The sequence below is a fragment of the Dendropsophus ebraccatus genome, chromosome 13, assembly GCF_027789765.1.
Source record: "Dendropsophus ebraccatus isolate aDenEbr1 chromosome 13, aDenEbr1.pat, whole genome shotgun sequence".
NCBI lineage: Eukaryota > Metazoa > Chordata > Amphibia > Anura > Hylidae > Dendropsophus > Dendropsophus ebraccatus.
The window spans coordinates 81,477,992-81,500,688 of NC_091466.1; the positions used below are offsets into that span (position 1 = coordinate 81,477,992).

Here is a 22,697-nt window from a genome sequence, read left to right on the forward strand (position 1 = left end):
AGTTCCTCCCCTATTCCTCAGGGTGCACATCTGCCTCAGTTCCTTCTCTTCCTCAGGGTGCACATTGTAACGCCCGGAGTAGTGGATCCACTGGACCGGCACCAGCGATGACACAAACCTCACCAGGGAGCGGAGTCTAAAGGGGCCGCTGGTTTTCACCAGAGCCCGCCGCAAGGCGGGATGGACTTGCTGCGGCAGGCGACCCCCAGGTCGCTACCCCCTGGCTTGGTTGCTGGTGTCGGCAGGCGAGGCGTGGCAGGAGATGGCACAGGCAATAGTCTGCAGATGAGAGAGCACGTGACAGGCTGGACACGGGAACAGGTGGAGTGACAGGGGAACAGGAACCAGGAACAGGGACTTGGGACCAGGTAACGGACAGGACTCAGGAACAGGGACTTGGGACCAGGTAACGGACAGGACACAGGAACAACAGGGAGCTGGGCCAAACGCTATGGGAAGCATGTAGAGGCTCCAACACAGGGAACAAGGCAAGCTGGGATTTATAGGGGAGTGATTAGGTGCAACTACCAATTAGGAGCGCACTGCCCCTTTAAATCTGAGACAGCCGGCGCGCGCGCGCCCTAGGAGGCGGGGACGCGCGCGCCGGCCGGCACAGCGGAAGACAGGAGCGTGGAGAGGTGAGGCGCCCCCCGGGGCCGAGGTGATAGCAGCGCCGGGTCCCCGACTATGGACACCGGCTGCTGCATGGGGCAGGAAGCGGTCGCGGCGGCGGCCCGGAACGCGGGACGCCGCCGCGGCTGTGACAGTACCCCCCCCCTTTGGCCTCCCCCTCTTTCTTGCCTGCAGATGGCACAGGAAGCCACAAAGTCTTTGACATCTTGAAACAAACTGGTCCACCAGTAGTGGCGAGAGATCCGTTGGCCGGTCTTACGGACTCCAGGGTGCCCGGCCTCCAACGAGGAATGACCCCACTTCAAAATACCTCTTCGAAGCGCAGGGTGAACATGAGTCTTTCCGGGGGGTACTCTCCGAAGCGAGGAGGTGACGACTGGTGCTAGGCGATCAGGCGGTAAAACATGGCAAGGGACTGTGGGTCTGTGGACGAGGACCTTCTGTAAGTTTCTCCCGGTGGTGAGAGGACCCGACCTTAGTCTTGGGTACGGAGAGGAGGGTACACCTCGGCAGAGAAGGCATCCGCCGAGTCTTGGTCTTCTGCCGGTAGGTCAGATAGAGGCTTGGCTGGGACAGGAAACGACATAGTACACTTGGTCTGAGGTGACCTGAGACACTGGTTGGAACAGTCCTGACCCCAACTGAGAATCTCCCCGGTTCTCCAGTCCAGTTGAGGGGCATGTTCTTGCAGCCACGGGAGTCCCAGGAGGACCGCGGGGGAAGAATGGGGCAGGACGTAGAAGGATATCTCTTCTTGATGTAAAGGACCCACCTGGAGGACTAAAGGTGCGGTCTGGTAGTACACACGGTCGGTAAGAATTTCGCCTGTGACCGAGGAGATAGTCAGGGGCCTGGCTAGTCGGGTCACGGGTAGCCGCCATCTTTGGACCAATGTTGCCGCAATAAAACTGCCTGCTGACCCAGAATCGAGGAAGGCAGTAGTCTGATGATTTCGTCCTGAGAGAGTCCGGATGGAAACTGGCATAGACAGACTTGGAATGGTGGCATTCACACCTAGGGACACCTGTCCCACCGGACCTAGGTGCGAGCATTTTCCGGATGTTTGGGGACGTAGGGGACATCCCAGCCGGAAGTGATCGGAACCACCGCAATAGAGACAGAGATTCTGCTCCAGGCGCCGGATTCTTTCATCAGGCGTCAGGTGAGCCCGTTCCACCTGCATAGGAATCTCAGGAGAGGGTTGGGACATCGAAAGGTCAGGACTCTGGAAAACCGGCGCCAGCTGGGGATGGCGACGGGAACGGGTTAGTAAATGTTCATGCCGAACCTCCTCCTCCCTCTCCGAAAAACGAGTATCAACTCGGGTGGCCAGTAGAATGAGTTCGTTCAGGGAGGTAGGCAGGTCTCGGGCAGCGAGCACGTCTCTCACACGACTAGACAGGCCTTTCTTGAAGGTGGCCAATAGGGCGGCCTCGTTCCAGTCCAATTCGGCTGCCAGGGTGCGGAACTGGATGGCGTAGTCACCAACAGAGGAGCTGCCTTGAGAGAGGTTGAGGAGAGCAGTCTCGGCTGAAGAAGCACGGGCAGGTTCCTCAAAGACGGAGCGAAACTCGAATAGGAAGGGCCCGGAGATTGGCAGCAACTGGATCATCACGGTCCCACAGTGGCGTGGCCCAGGCCAGGGCTCTACCTTCTAATAGGCTGATGATGAAAGCCACTTTAGAGCGCTCGGTGGAAAACTGACTACTCAAAGTTCAATGTGCATGGTGCACTGAGTCAAGAATCCTCTGCACAACTTAGAGTCCCCAGAGTACTTGCTTGGGAGGGCCAGTCGGAGTGAAGAAGAAGCGTCAGGAGGTGGTGTGCGCTGGGCAGAAGTCTGCTGCTGTAAGGCGGCAGTGAGTTGCTGGATCTGCTGTGACTGTTTCTGGATTTGTTGCGCCTGCTGAGTGACCACTCTGGCGACGTCACGGAGATCAGGCACCTCGCCGGGATCCATGGTTGGAGCCTACTGTAACGCCCGGAGTAGTGGATCCACTGGACCGGCACCAGCGATGACACAAACCTCACCAGGGAGCGGAGTCTAAGGGGCCGCTGGTTTTCACCAGAGCCCGCCGCAAGGCGGGATGGACTTGCTGCGGCAGGCGACCCCCAGGTCGCTACCCCTGGCTTGGTTGCTGGTGTCGGCAGGCGAGGCGTGGCAGGAGATGGCACAGGCAATAGTCTGCAGATGAGAGAGCACGTGACAGGCTGGACACAGGAACAGGTGGAGTGACAGGGGAACAGGAACAGGGACTTGGGACCAGGTAACGGACAGGACTCAGGAACAGGGACTTGGGACCAGGTAACGGACAGGACACAGGAACAACAGGGAGCTGGGCCAAACGCTATGGGAAGCATGTAGAGGCTCCAACACAGGGAACAAGGCAAGCTGGGATTTATAGGGGAGTGATTAGGTGCAACTACCAATTAGGAGCGCACTGCCCCTTTAAATCTGAGACAGCCGGCGCGCGCGCGCCCTAGGAGGCGGGGACACGCGCCGGCCGGCACAGCGGAAGACAGGAGCGTGGAGAGGTGAGGCGCCCCCCGGGGCCGAGGTGATAGCAGCGCCGGGTCCCCGACTATGGACACCGGCTGCTGCATGGGGCAGGAAGCGGTCGCGGCGGCGGCCCGGAACGCGGGACGCCGCCGCGGCTGTGACACACATCTGCTTCAGTTTCTAGCCTATTCCTCAGTGTGCACATCCGCCTCAGTTCCCTCCCTATTCCTCAGGGTGCACATCCGCCTCAGTTCCTTGCCTATTCCTCAGGGTGCACATCCACCTCAGTTCCTTCCCTATTCCTCAGGGTGCACATCCGTTTCAGTTCCTTGCCTATTCCTCAGTGTGCACATCCGCCTCAGTTCCCTCCCTATTCCTCAGGGTGCACATCCGCCTCAGTTCCTCCCCTATTCCTCAGGGTGCACATCCGCCTCAGTTCCTCCCCTATTCCTCAGGGTGCACATCCGCTTCAGTTCCTCCCCTATTCCTCAGGGTGCACATCCGTTTCAGTTCCTTGCCTATTCCTCAGGGTGCACATCCGCCTCAGTTCCTCCCCTATTCCTCAGGGTGCACATCCGTTTCAGTTCCTTGCCTATTCCTCAGGGTGCACATCTGCTTCAGTTCCTTGCCTATTCCTCAGAGTGCACATCCGCTTTAGTTCCTTCCCTATTCCGTAGGGTGCACATCCGCTTCAGATCCTTCCCTATTCCTTAGGGTGCACATCCGCTTTAGTTCCTTGCCTATTCCTTAGGGTGCACATCCGCCTCAGTTCCTCCCCTATTCCTTAGGGTGCACATCCGCCTCAGTTCCTCCCCTATTCCTTAGGGTGCACATCCGCCTCAGTTCCTCCCCCATTCCTTAGGGTGCACATCCGCCTCAGTTCCTCCCCTATTCCTTAGGGTGCACATCCACCTCAGTTCCTCCCCTATTCCTTAGGGTGCACATCCGCTTTAGTTCCTTGCCTATTCCTTAGGGTGCACATCCGCTTTAGTTCCTTGCCTATTCCTCAGGGTGCACATCCGCCTCAGTTCCTCCCCTATTCCTTAGGGTGCACATCCGCTTCAGATCCTTCCCTATTCCTCAGGGTGCACATCCGCCTCAGTTCCTCCCCTATTCCTTAGGGTGCACATCCACCTCAGTTCCTCCCCTATTCCTTAGGGTGCACATCCGCTTTAGTTCCTTCCCTATTCCTTAGGGTGCACATCTGCCTCAGTTCCTTGCCTATTCCTTAGGGTGCACATCTGCTTCAGATCCTTCCCTATTCCTTAGGGTGCACATCCGCCTCAGTTCCTCCCCTATTCCTTAGGGTGCACATCCGCTTCAGTTGCTCGCCTATTCCTTAGGGTGCACATCCGCTTCAGTTGCTCGCCTATTCCTTAGGGTGCACATCCGCTTCAGTTGCTCGCCTATTCCTTAGGGTGCACATCCGCTTCAGTTGTTCGCCTATTCCTTAGGGTGCACATCCGCTTCAGTTACTGGACTATTTCTCAGGGTGCACATACCCTGAAAGAGCAACTATCAGCAGGTTAGACAAATCTTATCTGCGCTTTGGCTCCCTATTGCGCACTGGGCACAGAGGAGGAAGGTATGTCTCTTACCTTCCTCCTCTGCACAATTCCCATGTTGTTAGCAGTGTAATGCTGCCTTGGTCCAGAGTACTGCCGCACCCCCATTGCGCCGGCTCACCCCCTCTGCTTGTTTTCAGTGCTTGGTCCCTCCACTGGTTCTTGTTGCCGGTGCCCTGTTTTTCTACTGGTTGCCAGAGCCCGGTCTCTCTGCTGGTGGTTGTTGGCAGAGCCCGATCCCTCTGCTGGATGTTGTTGGCAGCGCCCGGTCTCTCCGCTGGATGTTGTTGGCAGCGCCCGGTCTCTCTGCTGGATGTTGTTGGCAGTGCCCGATCCCTCCGCTGGATGTTGGCAGTGCCCGATCCCTCCGCTGGATGTTGTTGGCAGTGCCCGATCCCTCTGCTGGATGTTGTTGGCAGTGCCCGATCCCTCCGCTGGATGTTGTTGGCAGTGCCCGATCCCTCCGCTGGGTGTTGTTGGCAGTGCCCGATCCCTCCGATGGATGTTGTTGGCAGTGCCCGATCCCTCCCCTGAATGATGTTGTTGGCAGTGCTCGATCCCTCTGCTGGTTGTTGTTGTTGGCAGTGCCCGATCCTTCTGCTGGTTGTTGTTGGCAGTGCCCGATCCCTCTGCTGCTGTTGGTTGTTGTTGTTGGCACTGCCCAATCCCTCTGCTGCTGGTTGTTGTTGTTGGCAGTGCCCGATCCCTCTGCTGGTTGTTGTTGTTGGCAGTGCCCGATCCCTCTGCTGGTTGTTGTTGTTGGCAGTGCCCGATCCCTCTGCTGCTGGTTGTTGTTGTTGGCAGTGCCCGATCCCTCTGCAGCTGGCTGTTGTTGGCAGTGCCCGATCCCTCTGCTGCAGGTTGTTGTTGTTGGCAGTGCCCGATCCCTCTGCTGGTTGTTGTTGTTGGCAGTGCCCGATCCCTCTGCTGGTTGTTGTTGTTGGCAGTGCCCGATCCCTCTGCTGGTTGTTGTTGGCAGCGCCCGATCCCTCTGCTGGTTGTTGTTGTTGGCAGCGCCCAGTCCCTCTGCTGGTTGTTGTTGTTGGCAGTGCCCGATCCCTCTGCTGGTTGTTGTTGGCAGTGCCCGATCCCTCTGCTGGTTGTTGTTGGCAGCGCCTGATCCCTCTGCTGGTTGTTGTTGTTGGCAGCGCCCAGTCCCTCTGCTGGTTGTTGTTGTTGGCAGCGCCCGATCCCTCTGCTGGTTGTTGTTGTTGGCAGCGCCCAGTCCCTCTGCTGGTTGTTGTTGTTGGCAGTGCCCGATCCCTCTGCTGGTTGTTGTTGGCAGTGCCCGATCCCTCTGCTGGTTGTTGTTGGCAGCGCCCGATCCCTCTGCTGGTTGTTGTTGTTGGCAGCGCCCAGTCCCTCTGCTGGTTGTTGTTGTTGGCAGCGCCCGATCCCTCTGCTGGTTGTTGTTGTTGGCAGTGCCCGATCCCTCTGCTGGTTGTTGTTGTTGGCAGCGCCCGATCCCTCTGCTGGTTGTTGTTGTTGGCAGCGCCCAGTCCCTCTGCTGGTTGTTGTTGTTGGCAGTGCCCGATCCCTCTGCTGGTTGTTGTTGGCAGTGCCCGATCCCTCTGCTGGTTGTTGTTGGCAGTGCCCGATCCCTCTGCTGGTTGTTGTTGGCAGTGCCCGATCCCTCTGCTGGTTGTTGTTGTTGGCAGTGCCCGATCCCTCTGCTGGTTGTTGTTGTTGTTGGCAGTGCCCGATCCCTCTGCTGGTTGTTGTTGTTGTTGGCAGTGCCCGATCCCTCTGCTGGTTGTTGTTGTTGTTGGCAGTGCCCGATCCCTCTGCTGGTTGTTGTTGTTGGCAGTGCCCGATCCCTCTGCTGGTTGTTGTTGTTGTTGGCAGTGCCCGATCCCTCTGCTGGTTGTTGTTGTTGGCAGCGCCCAGTCCCTCTGCTGGTTGTTGTTGTTGGCAGCGCCCGATCCCTCTGCTGGTTGTTGTTGTTGGCAGCGCCCAGTCCCTCTGCTGGTTGTTGTTGTTGGCAGTGCCCGATCCCTCTGCTGGTTGTTGTTGGCAGTGCCCGATCCCTCTGCTGGTTGTTGTTGGCAGCGCCCGATCCCTCTGCTGGTTGTTGTTGTTGGCAGCGCCCAGTCCCTCTGCTGGTTGTTGTTGTTGGCAGCGCCCGATCCCTCTGCTGGTTGTTGTTGTTGGCAGTGCCCGATCCCTCTGCTGGTTGTTGTTGTTGGCAGCGCCCGATCCCTCTGCTGGTTGTTGTTGTTGGCAGCGCCCAGTCCCTCTGCTGGTTGTTGTTGTTGGCAGTGCCCGATCCCTCTGCTGGTTGTTGTTGGCAGTGCCCGATCCCTCTGCTGGTTGTTGTTGGCAGTGCCCGATCCCTCTGCTGGTTGTTGTTGGCAGTGCCCGATCCCTCTGCTGGTTGTTGTTGTTGGCAGTGCCCGATCCCTCTGCTGGTTGTTGTTGTTGTTGGCAGTGCCCGATCCCTCTGCTGGTTGTTGTTGTTGTTGGCAGTGCCCGATCCCTCTGCTGGTTGTTGTTGTTGTTGGCAGTGCCCGATCCCTCTGCTGGTTGTTGTTGTTGGCAGTGCCCGATCCCTCTGCTGGTTGTTGTTGTTGTTGGCAGTGCCCGATCCCTCTGCTGGTTGTTGTTGTTTGCAGTGCCCGATCCCTCTGCTGGTTGTTGTTGTTGGCAGTGCCCGATCCCTCTGCTGGTTGTTGTTGTTGGCAGTGCCCGATCCCTCTGCTGGTTGTTGTTGTTGGCAGTGCCCGATCCCTCTGCTGGTTGTTGTTGGCAGTGCCCGATCCCTCTGCTGGTTGTTGTTGGCAGTGCCCGATCCCTCTGCTGGTTGTTGTTGTTGGCAGTGCCCGATCCCTCTGCTGGTTGTTGTTGGCAGTGCCCGATCCCTCTGCTGGTTGTTGTTGGCAGTGCCCGATCCCTCTGCTGGTTGTTGTTGGCAGTGCCCGATCCCTCTGCTGGTTGTTGTTGTTGGCAGTGCCCGATCCCTCTGCTGGTTGTTGTTGGCAGTGCCCGATCCACTCTGCTGGTTGTTGTTGGCAGTGCCCGATCCCTCTGCTGGTTGTTGTTGTTGGCAGTGCCCGATCCCTCTGCTGGTTGTTGTTGGCAGTGCCCGATCCCTCTGCTGGTTGTTGTTGGCAGTGCCCGATCCCTCTGCTGGTTGTTGTTGTTGGCAGTGCCCGATCCCTCTGCTGGTTGTTGTTGGCAGTGCCCGATCCCTCTGCTGGTTGTTGTTGGCAGTGCCCGATCCCTCTGCTGGTTGTTGGCAGCAGCGCCTGCTGCCCCCCAAGCCAGACCCCCTCTCCTTGTTGCTAGCGGCACCTGGTCCATCTGCTGGTTGTTGTTACTGGCAGCGCCCGCTCCCTCCACCTGTGTCTATTGCCACCTGCTCCATGCAGCAGTATATGATCTTCACCTCATCCATTACTATGGCTGTTCTGTTCTGCAGAACTATTGACTCCCATCTGTGACGTGCACTACAACTCTCAGCATGTCTGGTGCGAGTCTGTTGTGGCTGATAATCCCAGTTCCCATACTGCTGAACCCCGGGGTGACCGCTGGAGGCGCTGTGTTTTATTAGAACAAGATAGAAGTTATAGGTTGGGAGCACTGTTGCCCACGTGATTGGCTGGGATGGGTCACATGGCCTCACTTGTCGCAGTTCTCGCTCATTTACTCAGGGCGCCGCCATCTTGTGTGTCTGACCTCCGACCTTAGTGACGCCGTACGGAAGTGGAGACAAGATGGCGGCGCCCTGTACGCGGCGTGAACATGTCGGCGTCGGCTCTGGAGCAGGGAGAGGATGCGTTCCGCAAGATATTCCGCCTGTACCGGAAAAAGAATCCGCCCGCCGACCTGTCCGGGGTCTTAGAGTTCCGCTCTGGAGAGTCCAGGGTCAGTAATTCTTCTCTCCCTGTGTCACCCTTCCCCCCCCTCTTCTCTCCCCGTGTCACCCTCCCCCCCCTCTTCTCTCCCAGTTTAACCCTCTCCCCCCCTCTTCTCTCCCTATGTCACCCTTCTCTCCCCCCTTCTCTCCCGTGTCACCCTCTCCCCCTATCACGCTCTCCCCACCCTCTTCTCTCCCCCTCTTCTCTCCCGTGTCACCCTCTCCCCCCCTCTTCTCTCCCTGTGTCACCCTCTCCCCCCCTTCTCTCCCGTGTTACCCTCTCCCCCCTCTTCTCTCCCCGTGTCACCCTCTCCCCCCCCCCCCCTTCTCTCCCGTGTTACCCTCTCCCCCCCTCTTCTCTTCCCGTGTCACCCTCTCCCCCCCTTCTCACCCTCTCCCCCCCTTCTCACCTGTGTCACCCTCTCCCCCCTCTCTCCCGTGTCACCCTCTCCCCCTTCTCTCCCGTGTCACCCTCTCCCCCTTCTCACCTGTGTCACCCTCTCCCCCCTCTCTCCCTGTGTCACCCTCTCCCCCCTCTCTCCCTGTGTCACCCTCTCCCCCCCTTCTCTCCCGTGTCACCCTCTCCCCCCCCTTCTCTCCCGTGTCACCCTCTCCCCCCCTTCTCTCCCGTGTCACCCTCTCCCCCCTTCTCTCCCGTGTCACCCTCTCCCCCTTCTCTCCCGTGTCACCCTCTCCCCCCTTCTCTCCCGTGTCACCCTCTCCCCCCTCTTCTCTTTCCCGTGTCACCCTCTCCCCCCCTCTTCTCTTTCCCGTGTCACCCTCTCCCCCCCTCTTCTCTTTCCCGTGTCACCCTCTCCCCCCCCTTCTCTTTCCCGTGTCACCCTCTCCCCCCCTCTTCTCTCCCCGTGTCACCCTCTCCCCCCCCCTTCTCTCCCGTGTCACGCTCTCCCCCCCCTCTTCTCTCCCCGTGTCACCCTCCCCCCCTTCTCTCCCGTGTTACCCTCTCCCCCCTCTTCTCTCCCCGTGTTACCCTCTCCCCCCCTCTTCTCTCCCCGTATCACCCTTCTCCCCCCCCCTCTTCTCTTCCCGTGTCACCCTCTCCCCCCCTTCTCCCCGTGTCACCCTCCCCCCCCTTCTCTCCCGTGTCACCCTCCCCCCCCTTCTCTCCCGTGTCACCCTCTTCCCCCTTCTCTCTCGTGTCACCCTCTCCCCCCTCTTCTCTCCCCGTGTCACCCTCCCCCCCCTTCTCTCCCGTGTTACCCTCTCCCCCCCTCTTCTCTCCCCGTATCACCCTTCCCCCCCCCCTCTTCTCTTCCCGTGTCACCCTCCCCCCCTTCTCTCCCGTGTCACCCTCCCCCCCTTCTCTCCCGTGTCCCCCCCCCCCCCCTTCTCTCCCGTGTCACCCTCTTCCCCCTTCTCTCCCGTGTCACCCTCTCCCCCCTTCTCTCCCGTGTCACCCTCCCCCCCTTCTCTCCCGTGTCACCCTCCCCCCCTTCTCTCCCCGTGTCACCCTCTCCCCCCTTCTCTCCCGTGTCACCCTCTCCCCCCTTCTCTCCCGTGTCACCCTCTCCCCCCCTTCAATCCCGTGTCACCCTCTCCCCCCCTTCTCTCCCGTGTCACCCTCTCCCCCCCTTCTCTCCCGTGTCACCCTCTCCCCCCTTCTCTCCCGTGTCACCCTCTCCCCCCCTTCTCTCCCGTGTCACCCTCTCCCCCCTTCTCTCCCGTGTCACCCTCTCCCCCCTTCTCTCCCGTGTCACCCTCCCCCCCCTTCTCTCCCGTGTCACCCTCTCCCCCCCTCTTCTCTTTCCCGTGTCACCCTCTCCCCCCCCTCTTCTCTTTCCCGTGTCACCCTCTCCCCCCCTCTTCTCTTTCCCGTGTCACCCTCTCCCCCCCTTCTCTTTCCAGTGTCACCCTCTCCCCCCCTCTTCTCTCCCCGTGTCACCCTCTCCCCCCCCCTTCTCTCCCGTGTCACGCTCTCCCCCCCCCTCTTCTCTCCCCGTGTCACCCTCCCCCCCTTCTCTCCCGTGTTACCCTCTCCCCCCCTCTTCTCTCCCCGTGTTACCCTCTCCCCCCCTCTTCTCTCCCCGTATCACCCTTCTCCCCCCTCTTCTCTTCCCGTGTCACCCTCTCCCCCCCTTCTCTCCCGTGTCACCCTCCCCCCCCTTCTCTCCCGTGTCACCCTCCCCCCCCCTTCTCTCCCGTGTCACCCTCTTCCCCCTTCTCTCCCGTGTCACCCTCTCCCCCCTCTTCTCTCCCCGTGTCACCCCCCCCCCCCTTCTCTCCCGTGTTACCCTCTCCCCCCCTCTTCTCTCCCCGTATCACCCTTCTCCCCCCCCTCTTCTCTTCCCGTGTCACCCTCCCCCCCTTCTCTCCCGTGTCACCCTCCCCCCCTTCTCTCCCGTGTCACCCTCCCCCCCTTCTCTCCCGTGTCACCCTCTTCCCCCTTCTCTCCCGTGTCACCCTCTCCCCCCTTCTCTCCCGTGTCACCCTCCCCCCCTTCTCTCCCGTGTCACCCTCCCCCCCTTCTCTCCCGTGTCACCCTCTCCCCCCTTCTCTCCCGTGTCCACCCTCTCCCCCCCTTCAATCCCGTGTCACCCTCTCCCCCCCTTCTCTCCCGTGTCACCCTCTCCCCCCCTTCTCTCCCGTGTCACCCTCTCCCCCCTTCTCTCCCGTGTCACCCTCTCCCCCCCTTCTCTCCCGTGTCACCCTCTCCCCCCCCTTCTCTCCCGTGTCACCCTCTCCCCCCCCTTCTCTCCCGTGTCACCCTCCCCCCCTTCTCTCCCGTGTCACCCTCTCCCCCCCTTCTCTCCTCCCGTGTCACCCTCTCCCCCTTCTCTCCCGTGTCACCCTCTCCCCCCCTCTTCTCTTTCCCGTGTCACCCTCTCCCCCCCTCTTCTCTTTCCAGTGTCACCCTCTCCCCCCCTCTTCTCTTTTCCGTGTCACCCTCTCCCCCCCTCTTCTCTTTCCAGTGTCACCCTCTCCCCCCCCTCTTCTCTTTCCCGTGTCACCCTCTCCCCCCCTCTTCTCTCCCCGTGTCACCCTCTCCCCCCCCCTTCTCTCCCGTGTCACCCTCTCCCCCCCCTTCTCTCCCGTGTCACCCTCTCCCCCCCCCTTCTCTCCCGTGTCACCCTCTCCCCCCCCCTCTTCTCTCCCCGTGTCACCCTCCCCCCCCTTCTCTCCCGTGTTACCCTCTCCCCCCTCTTCTCTCCCCGTATCACCCTTCTCCCCCCCTCTTCTCTTCCCGTGTCACCCTCTCCCCCCCTTCTCTTCCGTGTCACCCTTCCCCCCCTTCTCTCCCGTGTCACCCTCTTCCCCCTTCTCTCCCGTGTCACCCTCTTCCCCCTTCTCTCCCGTGTCACCCTCCCCCCCCTTCTCTCCCGTGTCACCCTCTCCCCCCTCTCTCCCGTGTTACCCTCTCCCCCCCTCTTCTCTCCCCGTATCACCCTTCCCCCCCCCTCTTCTCTTCCCGTGTCACCCTCCCCCCCTTCTCTCCCGTGTCACCCTCTTCCCCCTTCTCTCCCGTGTCACCCTCTTCCCCCTCTCTCCCGTGTCACCCTCTCCCCCCCTTCTCTCCCGTGTCACCCTCTCCCCCCCTTCTCTCCCGTGTCACCCTCTCCCCCCCTTCTCTCCCGTGTCACCCTCTCTCCCCCCTCTCTCCCGTGTCACCCTCTCCCCCCCTTCTCTCCCTGTGTCACCCTCTCCCCCCCCCCTTCTCTCCCTGTGTCACCCTCTCCCCCCCCTTCTCCCCCGTGTCACCCTCTCCCCCCCCTTCTCTCCCGTGTCACCCTCTCCCCCCCTTCTCTCCCGTGTCACCCTCTCCCCCCCTTCTCTCCCGTGTCACCCTCTCCCCCCCCCTCTCCCCCCTCTCTCCCGTGTCACCCTCTCCCCCCCCTTCTCCCCCGTGTCACCCTCTCCCCCCTCTCTCCCGTGTCACCCTCTCCCCCCCTCTCTCCCGTGTCACCCTCTCCCCCCCTCTCTCCCGTGTCACCCTCTCCCCCCTCTCTCTCCCGTGTCACCCTCTCCCCCCCCTCTCTCCCGTGTCACCCTCTCCCCCCCTCTCTCCCGTGTCACCCTCTCCCCCCCTCTCTCCCTCTCCCCCCTCTCTCCCTCTCCCCCCTCTCTCCCGTGTCACCCTCTCCCCCCTCTCTCCCCGTGTCACCCTCTCCCCCCTCTCTCCCCGTGTCACCCTCTCCCCCCTCTCTCCCCGTGTCACCCTCTCCCCCCCTCTCTCCCCGTGTCACCCTCTCCCCCCTCTCTCCCGTGTCACCCTCTCCCCCCTCTCTCCCCGTGTCACCCTCTCCCCCCTTCTCTCCCCGTGTCACCCTCTCCCCCCCTTCTCTCCCCGTGTCACCCTCTCCCCCCCTTCTCTCCCCGTGTCACCCTCTCCCCCCCTTCTCCCCCCTTCTCTCCCCGTGTCACCCTCTCCCCCCCTTCTCTCCCTGTGTCACCCTCTCCCCCCCTTCTCTCCCCGTGTCACCCTCTCCCCCCCTTCTCCCCCCTTCTCTCCCCGTGTCACCCTCTCCCCCCTTCTCTCCCCGTGTCACCCTCTCCCCCCCCTCTCCCCCCTTCTCTCCCCGTGTCACCCTCTCTCCCCCCTCTCCCCCCTTCTCTCCCCGTGTCACCCTCTCTCCCCGCTTCGCTCCCCATGTCACCCTCCCCCCCCCCCCCCCCGGTTCGCTCCCCGTGTCACCCTCTCCCCCCCCTCTCTTCTCTCCCCGTGTCGCCCTCCCCCCCCCCTCTCTTCTCCTCCCCCCCCTCTTCTCTCCCCCCCCCTCTCTTCTCCCCCCTCTCTTCTCCCCCCCCACCCTCTCTTCTCTCCCCGTGTCGCCCTCGCTCCTCCCTCCCCGTGTCGCCCTCGCTCCTCCCCCTTCACCTGCATGGCTCCCATTCCCTTCCCGCCTTTCTTCCCCTTGTGACCCTTGTCCCCGCCCTCCAGTGATGTCAGGTGGTCTTGTTCTCTTGGTAGCTGCGGTCGGCTGAGCTGAGGGTCAATGCGGTCTCTGATCAGGACGCGGGTCGGGTGGGTTTGCAGCCTCTTGGTGAGTGGTCGGCATATCATGTGGAAGGATATCCAGGTAAGACTGGGTGGTGGTGACCGCTGACCCCTCACTGTCTATGCCCACTATCTGTACAGAGTAATACACCTATTATGTGGGTGGAGCCAGTGGAAGGGGCGGGGATTCTTAGGTGGTTGATGCTGTGACTTCCCTCCAGGTTTCCTCTTCATTGTTAACCCCTTCCTGCCTGGTTGGCAGCATCGCTGGGTGCGCCAGTGCCTGAAGCTGTATCCACGGAAACCCAATGTGTGCAACCTGGACCTGCACATGAGCCTGGAGAGTGGGCGGGACCTGTGGGACCACAGCCACGCCCAGCTTCGGTGAGAAACTCCCCTTTCCATGCACACACCTCATTGGTTAATGTTCAGACTGACTCCGCCCAATGTTTCCTAACAGGAAAAAATCGCCCCGGAGACGCAGCGAGAAGACATTGCTAGAGAAGCTTCGCTGGGTGACACTCGGCTTCCATTATAACTGGGACACCAAGGTGAGGGGCCCCGTCGTGCGTGTAATGGGGGGCCCCGTCGTGCATATGATGGTGATGGGGGGGGCCCCGCCGTGCGTGTGATGGTGATGGGGGGCCCTGTCGTGCGTGTGATGGTGATGGGGGGCCCCGTCGTGCGTGTGATGGTGATGGGGGGGGCCCCGTCGTGCGTGTGATGGTGATGGGGGGGGCCCCGTCGTGCGTGTGATGGTGATGGGGGGGCCCCGTCGTGCGTGTGATGGTGATGGGGGGGCCCCGTCGTGCGTGTGATGGTGATGGGGGGGCCCCGTCGTGCGTGTGATGGGGGGGCCCCGTCGTGCGTGTGATGGGGGGGCCCCGTCGTGCGTGTGATGGGGGGGCCCCGTCGTGCGTGTGATGGGGGGGCCCCGTCGTGCGTGTGATGGGGGGGCCCCGTCGTGCGTGTGATGGGGGGGCCCCGTCGTGCGTGTGATGGGGGGGCCCCGTCGTGCGTGTGATGGGGGGGCCCCGTCGTGCGTGTGATGGGGGGGGCCCCGTCGTGCGTGTGATGGGGGGGCCCCGTCGTGCGTGTGATGGGGGGGCCCCGTCGTGCGTGTGATGGGGGGGGCCCCGTCGTGCGTGTGATGGGGGGGCCCCGTCGTGCGTGTGATGGGGGGGCCCCGTCGTGCGTGTGATGGGGGGGCCCCGTCGTGCGTGTGATGGGGGGGCCCCGTCGTGCGTGTGATGGGGGGGGCCCCGTCGTGCGTGTGATGGGGGGCCCCGTCGTGCGTGTGATGGGGGGGGCCCCGTCGTGCGTGTGATGGTGATGGGGGGGGCCCCGTCGTGCGTGTGATGGTGATGGGGGGGGCCCCGTCGTGCGTGTGATGGGGGGGGCCCCGTCGTGCGTGTGATGGGGGGGGGCCCCGTCGTGCGTGTGATGGGGGGGCCCCGTCGTGCGTGTGATGGGGGGGCCCCGTCGTGCGTGTGATGGGGGGGGCCCCGTCGTGCGTGTGATGGGGGGGGCCCCGTCGTGCGTGTGATGGGGGGGCCCCGTCGTGCGTGTGATGGGGGGCCCGAGGCGTGTGGTGGTGGGTTCATCTGTGTTATAGGGAGAGCACCCCCGTGTTACTGACACAGCGAGTGATGGGGGAAGCTGCACGTCTCATTCTACCCTCCTTCCCTATAGAAATACTACCGGGAGCATCAGAGCCCGTTCCCTGTGGATCTGGCGGAGCTGTCACGTTGCGTGTCTCTTGCCTGTGGTTTCCCCAACTTCAGAGCGGAGGCCGGGATCCTGAACTATTACCACATGGACTCCTCGCTGGGTATCCATGTGGATGAGTCCGAGCTGGACCACGGCAGCCCCCTCCTGTCCTTCAGGTAACAGTGCTGACCCCCACCCTCACACGTTGTGGAGATGCCGTTCAGGTCACATGACTGGTATCGGGCTCCACACGTTTCCATTGTTGATTGTTTTCCTTTGCTTCTTGTCCTTGCAGCTTTGGACAGTCCAGCATCTTCCTGCTCGGGGGTCTCAGCAGAGATGTGGCCCCCACCCCCATGCTGATGCACAGCGGGGACATTATGGTGATGTCTGGTGCCAGCCGTCTGCTGTACCATGCGGTGCCTCGGATCCTGCACTATCCTGGAGGTGGTGTCCTGCCACCCTGCCTCTCTGTACCTCCCTCCAATGATGGCCCCAACGCCCTAATAGAGCCCTGCGCGGCCGCTGACTGGGAGGTGTGCCAGGCCTATCTGCAGTCCTCCCGCATCAACATGACTGTGCGGCGGGTTCTGGCGGAGGGCGGCAGCTTTCCTGAGGAGGACGCAGACACGCAGCATGAGGCGGCTATGCGGGGTCACGGCTATCACACAGAGAACAATGAGACCCAGGAGGCCACGCAGGCCCACGGTTATCACAGAGAACAATGAGACCCAGGAGGCCACGCATGGCCACGGTTATCACAGAACAATGAGACCCAGGAGGCCACACAGGGCCACGGTTATCACAGAGAACAATGAGACCCCAGGAGGCCACGCAGGGCCACAGTTATCACAGAGAACAATGAGACCCCAGGAGGCCACGCAGAGCCACAGTTATCACAGAGAACAATGAGACCCAGGAGGCCACGCATGGCCACGGTTATCACAGAACAATGAGACACAGGAGGCCATGCAGGGCCACGGTTATCACAGAGAACAATGAGACCCCAGGAGGCCACGCAGGGCCACGGTTATCACAGAGAACAATGAGACCCCAGGAGGCCACGCAGGGCCACAGTTATCACAGAGAACAATGAGACCCAGGAGGCCACGCATGGCCACGGTTATCACAGAACAATGAGACACAGGAGGCCATGCAGGGCCATGGTTATCACAGAGAACAATGAGACCCCAGGAGGCCACGCAGGGCCACGGTTATCACAGAGAACAATGAGACCCCAGGAGGCCACGCAGGGCCACGGTTATCACAGAGAACAATGAGACCCAGGAGGCCACATGGGGCCACAGTTATCACACAGAGAACAATGAGACCCAGGAAGCCACATGAGGCCACAGTTATCACACAGAGAACAATGAGACCCAGGAGGCCACATGGGGCCACAGTTATCACACAGAGAACAATGAGACCCAGGAGGCCACATGGGGCCACAGTTATCACACAGAGAACAATGAGACCCAGGAGGCCACATGGGGCCACAGCTATCACACAGAGAACAATGAGACCCAGGAGGCCACGCAGGGCCACGGTTATCACAGAGAACAATGAGACCCAGGAGGCCACATGGGGCCACAGTTATCACACAGAGAACAATGAGACCCAGGAAGCCACATGGGGCCACAGTTATCACACAGAGAACAATGAGACCAAAGAGCAAGGACTTGTGAAACGAGTGAGAACCGCGGAGCAGGACTGATGGGGGGGGGGGGGCGCAATTTATATTTATTAACCGCTGCCTCCTTGCTCTCTGGCTCTTTCCACCATTATGGATGCCGATGAAGCAGAGCTGAATGTGCAGAAGATCACCAGGAGAAAGCACTGTACATGACCATCCCATGACTCCAGCTACCGCCATGCACGGCTGTCAGGGTGTGCTGGGAGATGTTGTCTTCCCACAGAATGAAGATGAGGGGTGACGGTGGAGGGTGCTGCAGCCATGAGGAGGCTACTTCTGCACAGTCTTTGTGTTTCCTGTGACAGAATAAATTGTATCTGCTCATGGTACACGGTGCTCCTCTGGATGAGACCACCGACCTGTCACATGACTGCAGGGAATGTCAGCGGCCTCAACTAACCTGAAACACATCACACCACCACAGGGGGCAGTATTGGAGGGGGCACAGATACTGGTGGAGACCACAGGGGGCAGTATTGGAGGGGGCACAGATACTGGTGGAGACCACAGGGGGCAGTATTGGAGGGGGCACAGATACTGGTGGAGACCACAGGGGGCAGTATTGGAGGGGGCACAGATACTGGTGGAGACCACAGGGGGCAGTATTGGAGGGGGCACAGATACTAGAGGAGACCACAGGGGGCAGTATTGGAGGGGGCACAGATACTGGTGGAGACCACAGGGGGCAGTATTGGAGGGGGCACAGATACTGGTGGAGACCACAGGGGGCACAGATACTGGTGGAGACCACAGGGGGCAGTATTGGAGGGGGCACAGATACTAGAGGAGACCACAGGGGGCAGTATTGGAGGGGGCACAGATACTGGTGGAGACCACAGGGGGGCAGTATTGGAGGGGGCACAGATACTGGTGGAGACCACAGGGGACAGTATTGGAGGGGGCACAGATACTAGAGGAGACCACAGGGGGCAGTATTGGAGGGGGCACAGATACTGGTGGAGACCACAGGGCGGCAGTATTGGAGGGGGCACAGATACTGGTGGAGACCACAGGGGACAGTATTGGAGGGGGCACAGATACTGGTGGAGACCACAGGGGGCAGTATTGGAGGGGGCACAGATACTGGTGGAGACCACAGGGGGCAGTATTGGAGGGGGCACAGATACTGGTGGAGACCACAGGGGACAGTATTGGAGGGGGCACAGATACTGGTGGAGACCACAGGGGGCAGTATTGGAGGGGGCACAGATACTAGAGGAGACCACAGGGGGCAGTATTGGAGGGGGCACAGATACTGGTGGAGACCACAGGGGACAGTATTGGAGGGGGCACAGATACTGGTGGAGACCACAGGGGGGCAGTATTGGAGGGGGCACAGATACTAGAGGAGACCACAGGGGGCAGTATTGGAGGGGGCACAGATACTAGAGGAGACCACAGGGGGCAGTATTGGAGGGGGCACAGATACTAGAGGAGACCACAGGGGGCAGTATTGGAGGGGGCACAGATACTAGAGGAGACCACAGGGGGCAGTATTGGAGGGGGCACAGATACTAGAGGAGACCACAGGGGGCAGTATTGGAGGGGGCACAGATACTGGTGGAGACCACAGGGGGGCAGTATTGGAGGGGGCACAGATACTGGTGGAGACCACAGGGGACAGTATTGGAGGGGGCACAGATACTGGTGGAGACCACAGGGGGCAGTATTGGAGGGGGCACAGATACTAGAGGAGACCACAGGGGGCAGTATTGGAGGGGGCACAGATACTGGTGGAGACCACAGGGGGCAGTATTGGAGGGGGCACAGATACTAGAGGAGACCACAGGGGGCAGTATTGGAGGGGGCACAGATACTGGTGGAGACCACAGGGGGCAGTATTGGAGGGGGCACAGATACTAGAGGAGACCACAGGGGGCAGTATTGGAGGGGGCACAGATACTGGTGGAGACCACAGGGGACAGTATTGGAGGGGGCACAGATACTGGTGGAGACCACAGGGGACAGTATTGGAGGGGGCACAGATACTGGTGGAGACCACAGGGGGGCAGTATTGGAGGGGGCACAGATACTGGTGGAGACCACAGGGGGCAGTATTGGAGGGGGCACAGATACTGGTGGAGACTACAGGGGGCAGTATTGGAGGGGGCACAGATACTGGTGGAGACCACAGGGGGGCAGTATTGGAGGGGGCACAGATACTGGTGGAGACCACAGGGGGGCAGTATTGGAGGGGGCACAGATACTGGTGGAGACCACAGGGGGGCAGTATTGGAGGGGGCACAGATACTGGTGGAGACCACAGGGGGCAGTATTGGAGGGGGTTACTAGAGGAGACCACAAGGGGGCAGGATATTACATGTATGACTCTCTAATGGTGATAAACCGCTCATTCGATCATTTAATGATTTTAAAGGAACGGTTTTCTTATTACGCTCATTTAGATGAAGAGAGACGTTGAAAAAATCGTTTTTACGATGGCTTAAGGGTGAATCTGCGAAGTGTTCAGATCAAGCGATCTGCAAATTATCAGTGAGTTTTGATTCGAGAAGATGTTGATTACCGATTTCTTGCTCTTTGCTGCACTTACATGAGCAGATGATGGCTGCATGTACACACGGCCTGCGGTGAGGCGTGGAGCAGTGCTGAGGAGGTGGACTATGGTTGCACTGACTCCACCAGTCTCTGTTCTCCTGTAATGGAGAAGGCAGATAAGATATCGGCAGTAGTCACAGCTGGCACTGAGCGTGTGCAAAACAATGATAGTGACCTGTGCCCCCCGGCCTGAGGCCCAACACTCCTGTCCACAGAATCTAACCACTCCCATCATTCAGTCTGTGTCTCCTATATAACTTTACAGTTTGATATCCTGAGTCCTATCAGAGTGTTTCCCATAAGCACCCTGAGTCCTATCAGTAGGTCCCATAAGCACCCTGAGTCCTATCAGTAGGTCCCATAAGCACCCTGAGTCCTATCAGTAGGTCCCATAAGCATCCTGAGTCCTATCAGTAGGTCCCATAAGCACCCTGAGTCCTATCAGTAGGTCCCATAAGCACCCTGAGTCCTATCAGTAGGTCCCATAAGCACCCTGAGTCCTATCAGTAGGTCCCATAAGCACCCTGAGTCCTATCAGTAGGTCCCATAAGCACCCTGAGTCCTATCAGTAGGTCCCATAAGCACCCTGAGTCCTATCAGTAGGTCCCATAAGCACCCTGAGTCCTATCAGTAGGTCCCATAAGCACCCTGAGTCCTATCAGTAGGTCCCATAAGCACCCTGAGTCCTATCAGTAGGTCCCATAAGCACCCTGAGTCCTATCAGTAGGTCTCTTAAGCACCCTGAGTCCTATCAGTAGGTCCCATAAGCACCCTGAGTCCTATCAGTAGGTCCCATAAGCACCCTGAGTCCTATCAGTAGGTCCCATAAGCACCCTGAGTCCTATCAGTAGGTCCCATAAGCACCCTGAGTCCTATCAGTAGGTCCCATAAGCACCCTGAGTCCTATCAGTAGGTCCCATAAGCACCCTGAGTCCTATCAGTAGGTCCCATAAGCACCCTGAGTCCTATCAGTAGGTCCCATAAGCACCCTGAGTCTTTATCACAAACATTACAAAATCCTGGGGAGCGAGTCTTGTGCTGCCAATAGGACTCGGGGAACATCACCTCTTTGCCACTATTGCCGCCCTGGAATAAGAGTAGAAGATTCTTCTCCTTCCTATACAAATAAAGCTTCAGGTTTTTGACTAGATTGATGTTGAAAAATCCAACTGTTCCCCGACAGGGGGTTTGGAGGCGAATTCTGGTAGAGAAGGAATAAACGATGGCAGGAGTCTCGAGAAGACCTTATCCGTAAAGAAGGTGACGAGAGGATCTGCAGAACAAGGGGCTTGTGTGCTCCCCCTTCTGGCTGATGTTACTGCCAACAAAAAGCAATCTTAAAGGAGAACTCCGGTGGACCAAAAAAAACCCCACAAGCACAGCTTATATGCTGACCACCCCTCTGGTGACCATCGCTGCTTGAATCTCCCGCCGGCCGTGTCCCTGACATCACCAGCCACCATCCTCAAATCTTCCAGGTTGTGGAGCAGTGAATGGAAGAGAAAAGGCTGCCGATGCGCAACCTTGGGCCTGAGCAAGCTAAAAGCCATGTGATGCGCTTCAGCCAATGAAAAGGCTGCTGGTGAACAAGTGCACCAGCAGCCTTTTCCTCTCCCATTCACTGCTGTTGAAGAGGAAGAAGACCCGAGCCAAGAGGGCACCTGGGAGAAGAGGACGGGGGCGACACTTATTTGGTATGTATACTTTATTTCTCTCTTTAAAAAAAAATGCAGGAGGAACGTTGGATCCACTTCCTTTAATGTTCAAATGGTTGAGCAGATACCTGCCTTAAAGGAACAATTTACCTTGGGTGGAATCAATTAGAAACTCTAGAAAACATTTCTGAGTGGAGGGAAGAAGATCGGACTTATCCATGTTTACAATCCAGCTGAGACGTTGAGGGAAGTCCAGTACTGTCAGCACATCCGGGAGGAGGAGGTTTTTGGTGACCCCCAATTCATGCTCCCATTCAGAGCCAGGGCTTGGGAATGAGAATGGAGACATGGATTTCAGTCCATGGGGGGTCTAGGATTTGGTGACAGCTGTTTTGGATCACATACCAGTAAAACATTCAATTACAAAAAAAAAATGATGGATTTGATTTTTACAAATATAAAACGGTGACAACTGAAACACACACTCATTCCTACCCCAGTAGTTACCTATCCCTACCCCAGTAGTTACCTATCCCTACCCCAGTAGTTACCTATCCCTACCCCAGTAGTTACCTATCCCTACCCCAGTAGTTACCTATCCCTATCTCAGTAGTTACCTATCCCTACCCCAGTAGTTACCTATCCCTACCCCAGTAGTTACCTATCCCTACCCCAGTAGTTACCTATCCCTACCCCAGTAGTTACCTATCCCTACCCCAGTAGTTACCTATCCCTACCCCAGTAGTTACCTATCCCTACCCCAGTGGTTACCTATCCCTACCCCAGTGGTTACCTATCTCTACTCCAGTGGTTACCAATGCCTACCCCAGTAGTTACCTATCCCTACCACAGTAGTTACCTATCCCTACCCCAGTAGTTACCTATCCCTACCACAGTAGTTACCTATCCCTACCACAGTAGTTACCTATCCCTACCACAGTCAGGGCCAGATAAAAAGAAGGGCACCCGGGGCACGTGCCCGTTGCCTCCACCACTTGGGGGCCCCCACCAGCCTGAACGCGGAAGCAGGGTTCCGAGTTCAGGCTGGTGGATCTGTAGTGATTTACAGCAACGGAGCGTGCAGATCTCCTGCAGGCTGCGTGAGATGAAATGACGTCATCGCCCGGCCCGCAGGAGAAGATGTGCTCCGCTCTGCCACACAGGAGAGCCCTGGAGATCAGAGCTCCCTCACCTACTTCTCCTGGATGTGGCTGAACCCGTCCTCCTTCTGAAGCATTAGAGTAGGTTTCTTCTGGAGGAGGACGGGTTCAGCCACATCCAGGAGAAGCAGGCAGTGGCTCTCCTGTGTGGCAGAGCAGCGCACATCTCCTGCGGGCCACGCGATGACTTCATTGCATTGCGCACAGCCTGCAGGAGAAGATGTGCACGCTCCGCCAGGGACTGCAAGAAAATGAAGAGATATTCCAGCGTTGGAATGGAGGACAGGTAAGAGGGCTGTTTTTTTTTTTTTTACTTAGCACATACCAGGGGCATTTATTTGGGGGTCCCCTAGTGGCTTCCTGGGGGGGGGGATAGCTACCATACTAGGGGCATCCTGGGGGGGGTAAGTAACTA

The 22,697-nt window shown here is 59.3% G+C and overlaps 1 protein-coding gene across 2 annotated transcripts; it reads left to right on the top strand.

The window, feature by feature from the left end:
- Positions 1 to 8,355: 8,355 nt before the first annotated feature.
- ALKBH1 (alkB homolog 1, histone H2A dioxygenase) lies at positions 8,356 to 17,332 on the top strand. Of its 2 annotated transcripts, none has more exons than XM_069949451.1 (6): positions 8,356 to 8,562; positions 13,482 to 13,590; positions 13,730 to 13,892; positions 13,969 to 14,059; positions 15,201 to 15,394; positions 15,514 to 17,332. In XM_069949451.1, exons 1-6 carry the CDS (start codon positions 8,440 to 8,442, stop codon positions 15,944 to 15,946), a joined length of 1,113 nt encoding a protein of 370 aa, XP_069805552.1. In that variant the 5' UTR covers positions 8,356 to 8,439; the 3' UTR covers positions 15,947 to 17,332. The 2 variants fall into 2 exon arrangements, with proteins under 2 accessions (XP_069805552.1, XP_069805553.1); XM_069949452.1 differs by having other exon boundaries at positions 13,482 to 13,554.
- The last annotated feature ends 5,365 nt before the right edge of the window (positions 17,333 to 22,697 follow it).